This window comes from Solea solea, chromosome 6 (assembly GCF_958295425.1).
Source record: "Solea solea chromosome 6, fSolSol10.1, whole genome shotgun sequence".
NCBI lineage: Eukaryota > Metazoa > Chordata > Actinopteri > Pleuronectiformes > Soleidae > Solea > Solea solea.
This window is the reverse complement of record NC_081139.1, coordinates 14,960,013-14,972,096: the sequence shown is the minus strand read 5'-3', so window position 1 is coordinate 14,972,096 and position 12,084 is coordinate 14,960,013. Positions and strand designations below refer to the sequence as shown.

Here is a 12,084-nt window from a genome sequence, read left to right as displayed (position 1 = left end):
CCAAATGAGTACGCAAATGAGTACTAGCCTAGGTCACTTTTGTGATATTTTTCCGAGGTTAACCCTTCTGTTACCAATCCTGCCATCGCCGCATGTGCACTTCTCATTCCCGTAACTCCTGGACTGTTTGTTAGTCAGCTAAGGCAGTGTTACCAACTGTTGTCAATGAAAAGTAACTAAAGTCAGTCTGAAAAGACATTAGTAACCACTAAAACATGACCTGTCTTTAGAGACTTCACACACAATGGTAACAAATTCTTGAATCATTAAAGAAAGAAAGGAGAAAACATTTTTTTTTTTTTACATGAATAAAAAAACAGCGGCCACACGGTTGGTGTACAGTAGTGGTTAGCACTCTTGCCCGGGTTCGAGCCCCGGTTGGAACAAGGGCCTTTCTGCATGGAGTTTGCATGTTCTCCCTGTGTATGTGTGGGTTTTCTGCGGGTTCTCTGGCTTCCTCACACAGTCCAAAAACATGGAATATGGGGATTAGGTAAATTGGTCACTCTAAATTGACCTTAGGTGTGAATGTGAGTGTGAATGGTTGTTTGTCTTTATGTGTGTGGCCCTGCAATGGCTAACTGTCCAGGGTGTACCCCGCCTATCACCCTATGTCAGCTGAGATTGGCACAGCACCCCTGTGAGGATTTGTTGCTAGTCGCTTTCCTGGGGTCTGCTTCATCTGCTTGTTACCCAAAGCCTCCGATTGTGGCACTAATCACCCGCCATACAGGGACAACAAGTTACAGCTGGAAGTGGAGAAGGTCTCTGCCTCCACCTGGCGATGGATGGAGGGGAACAAAAACAGGGGAAAGTGAGTGAATCAATCTCCGGTGTGTAGCGCTCTCTCTTTCTAGCGCTCTCTCTCTCTCTCTCTCTCTCTCTCTCCCTCTCTCTCTCCGTGGTCCTCAGGTATGCCAGTTCCTCCTCTTCCTCACCCTCAGCTGCGCTTCAGTCTCCATCAGCAGCAACAATTCCTGCTTCACTCTCAGCGTCTCCTTCAGTGGATGGAAGAAGGGCAATCCGTGGTGTAATAAAACTGCGAACTTGCAGGATTTCTTCATTCAATCATTCATTCATTTATTTAAATTGTTTTTAAAAGAAAAAAAGAAAGAAAGAAAATATTCAGCCATGGCAACAATAGGGGATTTTGACCCACTCAACTCCACTGTGCCCGCGACAAAGATTGAAGTCACCGTCTCTTGCAGGTAAACAAACATCTTGTTGTCGAGCTTTGCATGTTGTGATTTCACGTTTTTTTTTAACATCTGAGTCAGTTTTGTTTCACACGCTCTCATTTATTTGCGCAATTTCTCGCAGTTTTCTCTTCACCTCACACTTTTCCCTCCCCGTGCGTTTTTCGTCCATTTATATGCGCGGTCCCACTGTGGATTTTTCTCCTTTAAGGAAGAATAAATGCATGCGCTGTGGGTGTAGGAGTGCGTGGGGACGGCGCACTAACCAGCACCAGGGTTTATTCTGAGAGCGCAACTCACAACTCACACGAATGCACACAGAGTAGATATGAGCGCGGATCAACTGTGTTTTCCCCCATCTGGTAATAAATAAATAAATAAATAAATATATATAATAAATAAAGAAGTGGAAATGGAAATCACCTTTTTTTTAAACTACTCTCACAGAAGATTTAACTGTAAGGCTCAGTATAAATGAACATTTTATGCTATAGGGAGATATTTTTGAGTGCAACCATGAATTAAAAATATAATTGATATGCAGATTTTATGGTTCTCAAACTGTGGTACGTGCACCACCAGTGGTACATGAGCTTCCTCTGGTGGTAATCGGACGAAAAATCCAATCCAACTTTAAAACAACCACAGTAACCAAATAATAAATAAAAGACACAATAAATTAATAAATTGAAAGACATAAAAGCCACAATAAAAACATCATAAATACTGTTCTACTGTAAATACCAGGGTTTATGATTATGTGATTTAAAAAAATGATATAAATAATAATAAATAGAGTCACTTTTTCCCACTGGCAGCCATGTTTTCACTGAGAGCGTGCCTGAGCTGGCTCTCTGCACAGCAGGCTCACACACACACTGTACTGTCACCTCATGTGTCGCATGGATACCTCATGCAAACCCACTTCAAAGAAACCTTATGTATCTCGGTCTGTACTGCTGACTGTTTTCAGTGTGTGCCTCCACAGTAAACACGTGTTTCTTTCTGTGAACCTGATTAACAGCCGTGACTCAAGCATTGCATTTCAAGTGCCGCAGACGTATTGTGTGGTGTAATGACTCTTGCCGGAAATAAACACTGCAGACTGTCAGAGAATAGGATTAGGGCTGAGGTGATGGCATAATTTTCTCAACCTATAGTCAGGAGAAGTGGAAAAGCATAGATGCTAAGGGCCCTGAGCTGAGTGGGAGCCTCTTTACATTTTGTTATAAGAGGAGTTCATTTGTTATGTAAAGGGAAATGAAAGAAAACATCACAGTGTTTCCTGGTGTGACATTTTTGTTTAATTCTTTGAAGCTCTGTATCTTTATGGAAATTTTGTAAAACAGGTTTTCCAACAGCGGCTTTGTGTCACATCTAATCCTCCGACATCACTCCACGCTCACTAGACTAAAAAAAAACCTCTATATTGTTTATGCATATAGCAGTTATTTTTATTTATTTTTTAAATAGAAAATCTATTATTAAATTAATCGTCAACTATTCTGATCAGCGATTAATTGGTTTCAGTGTTTTTTTTAAAGAATTAAAACAAGATTTTTCAGCTTCTTAAATGTACATTTTCTGATTTCTTTCGCCTCATATAACAAAGAAATCATTAAAACTCAATCAGCATCATCATTTCCAGGTTTGGGAAACACAGACCAACATTTTCTGACATTCTACAGACCAAACAAGTGCTTGATTAATCGAGGAAATAATCGACAGATTCATTGATTATGATTTTCATTATTTGCAGCCCTAATATAGATAGTACCTCAGTACATCACAATTTATCACATCATCACTCCTAGGCATTGTATTGCCATATTCTTGCCATTACAAAGCCCTAGTTACGTGCAGGATACTGACAGAAAACCGTCTCCTGAAACCCTCTGAAGAAGATCAGTGTATAATTTCAGAGTTATGAAAAATAAAGCGCACTTAAACTTCACAGAGTCAAAAAGGAAAATGAAGCCAAGAGGCGGAAAAAGAGAAAATATGAAAGACGCCAGGCCCCCAAGGTCCTGTGAAACACATCTGTGCCTTTAGTCCACGTTTTATTTAGAACGTCCTCACCTCTGTCGGCACCAAAATCTGGATCCAGATGTGCAACAAATTTGATCTGCTTTAATAAACACAATACATACTTTCATAATGAATTCTGTATGTCAAATTATGATAAAGAAGTGAAAAAAAAGAAGAGTCACTCTCTATTCTCACCTCACCGCTGCTTTCATAAAAACAAAATGCCATACTGCTGTGTGAGCTTATGGAAGCACCGTTGCACATTATTATTTGATCGTATGAGGACCCTAGTGATGGTCGGTCACAGTAACCCAGCAGGTTTAATTAATCATGTTAATGATGGCTGTAAATGTAAATGTTTGAATGTTTCCAGAGAAAGTGAAGGTGAAGACAAACTGTCTTTCTCACCTACAACTAAACGGCATACGTGAATTATGTTTTGTAAGGAATGTATTTTCACCAAGAATATATTTGTTATTAAAGGTACAGTGTAGGGCTGCAACTATAACGGATTAATCTGCTGATTCTTTTCTTGTCTAATCGAGTAATTGTTTGTCAGAAAAATGTCGATCAGTGTTTTCCCTGAAGCTGAAATCAAAGTGATTCATTTTTAAGGATTTATTTATTATGTGGAGCAAAGAAACTAGAAAATATTCACATTTAAGAAGCTAAAAATTGGCAAACTTGTACAGTACATTTGTCGTCATTGTGGCCCAAAATGGCAGCCTCTATAGAGCTGATGTGGCTCCTGATATAAATATAAAAGACTCACTCTTGGATAATGAAAAACAACAACTCATATAATCATGTCATTGTTTACTATAAAAGTATAAAAATGTGGGACATCTGCAGACCACAATTTGAGACCAGGAGATGATTTGTTGTGGATTTTTTACCTGAGTTTGACTAAATATTGAGATTTTAGAAATGTCCTTGCTAAATGTTGGACATTTAAGCATATTTTATGGATTTCTTAAAACCTTTTTTAAGCAATCTGCAGTTTGACAATGTTTGGTTTGATTATTGTGTCTGACGTCACGCTCATGACTCTTCCAGTGATGACACTCTCTCAGCTCAGCTTGCTTGGAACCTTGCCCGAACAGGTACAGAAAAAAACAGGTTATATCACCAACCTGGGAAAGAATCCGTGCTACAACTGTAGATTAGAAAAGAGCCACTGTGTTGCTGCCACCTTGTGGTAATGGAAGCACGACTAATTAAGTTGTCACAATCCTGACCTGTTTTATTTCTAGTGTTTAGATCTTTTGGGACTTTTATTTGCCTGATTTGAGTTTTATTTTTGTCTTGTAGTAACTGGTGTATTTGTGGATTTCCTGTTTTATTTTGACACATCCTGTTTTGTTTGGATACTCACGTCTTGTCACTTCAGTCACTCCCTGGTCTTTTGTCTGCTTTCCCGCCTTCTTGATTACATGCCCCGCCCTAATTACTTTCACCTGTGTCTCGTTGTCTCTCTCTTCCTTGTGAGTAGAAACACTCATTCTTTTCCTTTGTCTGTAATGCTTTTGTTAGGATTCTGTTTTGCCCCTCATGTCCTGTTTCCCCGTGGTATTGATCTCTTCAAGTTTGTGCCCTTTGTTTTTGTTCTTGTTTTATTTAATTTATGCCTTTGTTTCATACATTTACATGGATTTTGACCTCCATTTACCCCCTGCATTGTCCTGCACCTACATCAAAACTGTGACGTAAGTAGTCATTGGGTCGTTGGAGATGTGTGGAAATACACTTAATGTGTGTCAGTCAATGCTTTCATTAAACAGACATTCACTTCATGTTTTTTTATGTAATGTGATACTTTTTTTGTAGGAAATGTTGAGTATATGAGTAAAAACAAAGTCTTTTCCAGGCTGAACCACATGCTTTTTGTACCTTAACATAATAACCAGGAAATGAATATCTCTTTCCTCATTTTCGTCAAACATGACGTTGACATGTACGCATATAATTAAGTAACATCATTTTGTGGGAACCTAATTTGCAGGAGATCATTCTTAGTTATCATCTTTGAAACATTTTTATTGAACCACATTTGCATCATTATGATCTGAAGGTGATGATATCAGTGTTACTGCTGCAGGTAATGAGCGGGGTTCCTTTTCCTTACTCGGATCAAGATGCTCGACAAAGATTCCCGCCGAAGACACAAGACGTGAATGGAAAAGGGAAATGAGCGTTGTGAGCGTGAGGGAGACTCGAGTGTGTTTATGTAGGATTATGTTAATGCGAGGGCACAAAGGCTGCAGCGTGCGCTTTAAATATTTAATGCCGTACGTGATGCCTGTTTGACGTCACAGAGGGACAGAAATAGAAAGGGAGACCCTTTGTGCAATATAATTGGAAGAAAGGTGCAAGAAAATCCTCCACTGCTGAATGGTGATCAACACTGACCCAGTAGGTTTAAGTTCACAGGCTGGAGTGGTTTTTTGAAGAGAATTTTGCACATGATGATGCTGATGCTTTAGTTATTGTTTTGATTGTGAGACTTGCAATTGTAAAATGACTTTGGTTTGATGCAGTGGAAGTGTGTTGTATTTGTCATGTGACGTGTCGTGGTGTGTGTGACTGTAAGTGGTTACTCAGTCACAGTCTGAGTAACATTCACAGTCACTTTTCTTCTGTCTTGCATAAGTGGCTGCCAGCGTTCAACCAAACCTGTGTCTCTCCTCTGCATCCTATTAGACCAACTGAGTGTGGCAGCCACTCTGCAGTCTGCAACTCGGCTAATAAGTATTAAATGACCGTGAGCAAAGCACCCAACAACCTCCATATTAACCCACCGTGTGTGCCTGACTTATGGGCTGACAAGATTTTCAAATGGCTCCTTAATGGGACTGGACTAAAGTGGATGTTGTAGATGAGGTAGTACTGAAGTGTGTTTAGGTTTATTTATTTTGCACAACAAAACACACAAGCAGTGAAAGACATGTTGAATATTACATGCATTGTTACATATACAGAAAAAGAAGAGGGGCAAGTCAGTAAACCGGTCCTAAACCTCTTTTAAATTCTTAAAAGATTTAATAGCTAATGGAAAATGACAGAGCTCTGTACAAAACAGCAGGAGGTGTAGCAATTGTGTCTGATCTCGTATTATAGTTATAACAATCAGTTTGGCTATAGATAAATGTATGGTCTTGACTTAGGTCCATGGTTCTCAAACTGTGGTACATGAGCTTCGTCTGGTACTTGACATGATGTCCATTGTGGAACAAATTAGCATTCACTCAGTGCTGACTTCAAAGAAATCTTAAATTAAATAACTTGTAACACCAGCTGTGGCAAGATCTGTCACAATTTCACAAAGGTGTTATAAACTGTGCACTCACTATATATCATCGTAACCTATTTCTCCCTTTTCCTGTATCCTTTATCTTCCTCTCTTCACCTGGGATTGTGTCTTTTGTTTAAAACACTGACAAGATGGAGAGTTCTATGTTCAAAGCTCCTAACCCAACTGTCCTGGTCTGACAAGCAAGTGACATTTAACCAGTGACAGTCCAGTTCCTATGGGGAACAGTGTTCATTAGAGGCAGCTGAAAATAGAAATATCGAACAAACAACATGGAATTGAATTTCCTTGACAAATGGAGTGAAGTATATGACGGACAACTGAACAGGGTTATGTTACTCAGGAGGCATGTATGGATTTTTCATTAGACTTCAGGTTTCTCTGCAACCCCATATTTGGGACTATTTCTTTCAGTTCTGTCAGATTTATAGAGTGACCCATATGACTGTTACTCCTCTGCGTTACACTACAGATTCTCAGTCTATTGGCAAGAGAGGGCAACTGTACTGTAGGCCACATACGGACATGAGCTTACTTTATGTAGACACGGTCAGAGCAGCATCAGCATGAGGCACATTGTGCTGCTCCCTGCAGACCATCTGACATCTCAGTCTGTCACTTACTTCTCCTCAGCTCTTATTTTTTGTCTTTTTATCACTCTCATTCGTTACTAATGTGTCAGGATGTTAGGAGAGGAATATGTGTCATGATCCTGACAGTGATTTGATATCCATGTGTTTGTGATTCATTTTTCTTCAGAAGCTGAGTTTAATGGTGACCTTCTCTGCTTCGGACGGAGAGAAATGTGTCACGTGATGTGAGATACACTTTAATACTGAAGGAGGGCTCAGTCTCAATGGGATCCTAGTTGTATAATAAAAAAGCTGTTGCATTAATTCTTAAAATTATACCTCAGGTTGTTGCATAATGCTTACTTACAGTTATTTGTGGTATTTAAATATAATTGCTTAGGGTTTGACCAGCCCATGTCCAAGTGGAAATTTGGCTTGTGACCGGAGGGTTGCCAGTTTGAGTTCCCGCCAGGTCAATGGTTGGGTCACCCCAGAGCAAAGTATTCAATCTGCATTGCTCATTTTAAGTGGACACCGTAACATCCAGGGTACTCCGAGTGCTGGTCCCAAACCTGGATAATTGGTTTGGTTGTTTCTGGAATGATATAATTAACTTGTGTTTAGTTAAAGCTGTAGTAGGCAGGGGCAGATAAAAATGTCTTTTATCTTTTAGGTTGTTGAATACAAACATTTCTGATCCCCTCCCGACTGGACTGACGCACATGTTTCATAGGTGACGGATGACCCGAAGCAATTTCTCCCATCTCTGAAACCCTGGCTCTTTTTCATTGTTTAGGTTGCTTTGCACTGTAGGAAGTTGATAACAGTGGTGGAATAGCAGCCTTTATTGTGAGGGGATCTGAATGGAACAGCCAGCAGGACTGCCCTCTCTGCCTGAAATGTATTATGATTGCTCTCAAAGTCTCTTGTCATGGGCCAAATTTTCAAATTTAGAAGAGAATAGTCTCTCTGTCTTGGAATTATTGACCACTAATGCCAAAACTATTTCACTCACCCCAGCTTTAAGAATGACTGGAACTGTATTATTATAATATATAGTATTGTGAACACAAAATACATGCTCTCATCTAATTTTTCAATTCATTTGCTTCTGTTGCAGAAACCTGTTGGACATGGACACCTTCTCCAAGTCAGATCCTGGTAACTGTCAAACTCATTCTTCACTGTTCATGTCTGTGCATTCAACTTGATTTCAGCTCTTGCACAACACAACACGCAAACTGACTGACTATTCACCTTAATGCATGTAATTAAATCACTACTTCATGTACCTTATCTGCGTGGTTAAGCATCAGTGCATTTAATATTGTGAGTATCTCTCTGAGCTTTAATGACCACAACAAAGCAGCAGCAGCTCATTGAATGAAAAACTTTCAATCAAGTTTGTTCCCAATTAGTGTAACTGCACTCTGGAGAGTGACAGACCACTTTAAATGCGTGTAAAGCAAATGTGGAGTTTCTCCTCTTCACACGTTATACATGCTGAAACTTAGTGGCTGAGAATATTTGAAAGACAATTGCAACTGTGGAGTAAAGAATTATGGAGTAAAGCCTGAAAATTGTTTCTCTAAGTTTTCTGTTCACAATCTTTTAGCTATGATGACGCACCGGAGCCATACTTGGCATAAGTCCTCAGACAGTGCATTTACATGCATGCTAAAAGTCCGATCTTAGTCGGACTAACATACCTGAATAATGTCATTCCTAATCAGATTACTCCTGCATGTTAGACTGAAATTGGACACGATCAATCTCACCGTCCATCTCGCTGTTTGTTTTTCTGTGACGTAAAGGTCAACAAACTGATTCAATACACACTAGCTTATAGGGAGATACAGCGTCACTCCTTTTTTACCTGAATGCAAAAACACATAGAAAAGCTCTGCTACTTTATTTAATATTCCAAAAGATGAGGAATTGTAGAGAAGAACACAAAAACGAGTAGACTCCTGCTGTGAGGAAGAGGGGGCGAGAGAGGGTTGAGGAATGCTGCTAAACTAGATCTGTTAATTTGCAATTTGTCATTAAAATACCATCAAAATGGTAAAATTGTCGCTTCACCAGGTTTCATACATTTATATTTTGTACAAACACGGATGAACGGCATGTTCAGCTGCTTTTGTCCCCACTAAAGCGTGTGTGTGTTTTCGCTCCTCTAATGTGCACACACCGTGCGAAACAAAAATATAGAGTAGAGATTTTCTGCTCAGGGCCCACCCTCAAAGAAACAAAGAATTGCTGTTGCAGCAGCAAAATGTAAAATCAGGCCATTACCAAAGACGGTGGGATTCAACCTCTGATGATATTAGAGTTAAATATTTTACATAGTGACATATTTCTGTTAACACAGCATCGCTGCTTGTTTAGCTGAGACTTCTATTTGGGATTAGAATATGAATATATATATATATATTTTTTTATTATATAAATAAATAAATAAAATATAATTAAGTTCAACCTCTTCACATAACCATAAATAAAATAAAATATATATTAAAATATAATTAAGTTCAACCTCTTCACATAACCATAAATAAAATAAAATATATATTAAAATAAAATATAATTAAGTTCAACCTCTTTGCATAACCATTAGGCTTTACTAACTTTCTCCGGGGCCATAGAGCACAAACACCGATGAGTATTGGGCACCACTGTTTGTCCCACTCTCTGAATTGTGTATGCAATAGTATGTTATTAGTGTGGGACGATGCACCACTGAAGTGCAATAAATAATGGAAAGTTAATGCTCCCATGACTTTATTTTAATTCAGGTCCCCTTTACATAAGCAGACATTAAGATGATGTAATGATGTGGGGGACACTTCAAGCCTTCTTTTGATTGGCTTTTGATGACTTTTCATGGTATATGTTACTTGTGATTTGTAATGGATACATGAACCCTTTGCCTCCCATAGTGCTTTCACACTGATGTCAATCAAAAGAAAGTGTGCAGGAGCTCAGTGTGATTTGTCATGTTGCCACTGTTAACTTCTACTTGGTGTGCATTGAGCAATGCCCACCATTGATAATGTAGGCCAGGGGTGTCAAACGTACGACCCGTGGGCCAGAACCGGCCTGCCAGAGGGTCCACTCATGAATTTGTTATCTAATCGTAATGTGAAATACTATATTTTTCACTTCCAGATACCTGTGACTAAATCTTTGTGCCTTTATAGATACTGTGTGGTGTGTAAATGGTAAATGTAGGCATAATATTGTTGAAATTGCACGTATTTTTATTATTTTTTTATGTTTTGTAAAAAGATACTTCATTAAATGTAAAACCAAGGAAAACATTTTGGAGTTTTTGTTGTAGGTTATTATGCTATTTTACTCGTCCGGCCCACAACAAAAAGGAGTTTGACACCCCTGACATAGGCAGTGAAAATGTAGCCGTGTTTCCATCATACAGTTTAGCATGGTAAAGACATTGGTCAGGCTCACGTTTCGACTGAGAACAGTACCTTTACTTGGTAGGCAGGGTGTGTGTTGTGCCCGATGGCTGTCTCGGTGAAGATATGTAGCGTGACATTGTACTGTGATATCGTACACTGGTTTGTGGCTATTTGTCTCAACAAGATGTCAAGCTTTGTATGAGAATAGACCGCGGGTGTTGAAGAAACATAGGTCGGCAAGGGAGTGACTCTTTTCTGTTGCCTAGTCGGCTGACTCGTGGGCTCCATCTGTACCATATGGTTATTCTGGTACCCCAAAAGGGTCTCAAAAAATGGAGCGGTTGGGGCTGGTTACTTTGGTACTATTCCTAATGGAAACGCAAAAAAATGTGTTCTGAACTAAACCATTCCAATAGGCGGAAACACGTCATTTGGTTCCATTTACCTGGCTTGCTGAGAGCACAAAGGTTCTGAACTGATTTAGAGCCCAAACGGGAACTGTACTGGTGGTTGCTGGTGTGAATGCTACCACTATCTGCCTTTTCAAGTTTAACAGAACTGGATGTAGTATTTCCAGTTTTTTTTAACTAAATAAACTTTGTTGGATATATAAATCTCGCGATTAGGTAAATTGGACATGGTGGTATAGTGGCTGGCATTGTTGCCTTGCCGCAATTTTAGACCCAGGTTCATGACCCTGTCCGAACAAGTAATGTCCTCCCACATTGGTTCCTCTTAAACTGCCGTTAACGTGGGCTGGTTTGCCATGAAGCACCCAAGGTTCTGAGGCTCCAGAACGGAACCAGAACCATGTCTACCTGCAAGAATAACCTGTGTCAGCTGGGATTGGCTCCAGCTGACACAGTACCCTCATGTGGAGGATAAAGTGGAAGAAAATGAGTGAGTGTCCTGACAGGACCTTGTTCTCACAGCCTCATAAACACTCTCTGTGATGGAAGTCATTCTGCAGATCTACTTAATGGACTCCACACTAGCAACAAAGTTCTTTATCCTGTTAAACAATATAAATAAATAAATCCTAGTGAAGCTCCGCTTTAGTGAAAATGTCACTTCTTATGCAAGAGAAAAAAGGTAAATGTCATCAGGGATAAACTGTTCTGAACATTTATCTCATTTATCGTTTCATGAAGTTTTATAGAAGTAAATCCAGTGACAGGCAGGCGGTATCTCTGAGGATTAGGGACATTTTATAATGTGCTCATATTCATCTATAAACTATGAATCCCATTTCTCTAGCTATTAAATAGAAGATTCTGATATTAATCTGATTTATGTCCTACCTGTCAACTCAGTTTTAGGATTACCATTATATTGTTTTTACATTTGTTTGAAAAGTCCTTTGAGTGCCAACTTCAGACAATGTGGGAGATAATCTTGAACCATCTTTAGATAGATAGATAGATAGATAGATAGATAGATAGATAGATAGATAGATACTTTATTCATCTCACAGAGAAATTCACAAATTTAATCAATCAGCTGTAACATCAGTTAGAATGTCGAGGATTAGAGAGAGATACAGATAGGAAATGTTTTGA

General features: G+C 39.2%; 1 protein-coding gene across 1 annotated transcript in view; it reads left to right on the top strand.

Moving 5' to 3' along the window:
* Positions 1-913: 913 nt before the first annotated feature.
* The window catches only part of LOC131461452 (copine-9-like), a 100,899-nt gene continuing 89,728 nt past the window's right edge, over positions 914-12,084 (top strand). The window contains exons 1-2 of the mRNA XM_058632720.1: positions 914-1,208; positions 8,227-8,267. Coding sequence (XP_058488703.1) covers positions 1,132-1,208; positions 8,227-8,267 — 118 coding nt within the window. The 5' untranslated portion in view covers positions 914-1,131. The remainder of the gene's footprint in view (positions 1,209-8,226; positions 8,268-12,084) is intronic.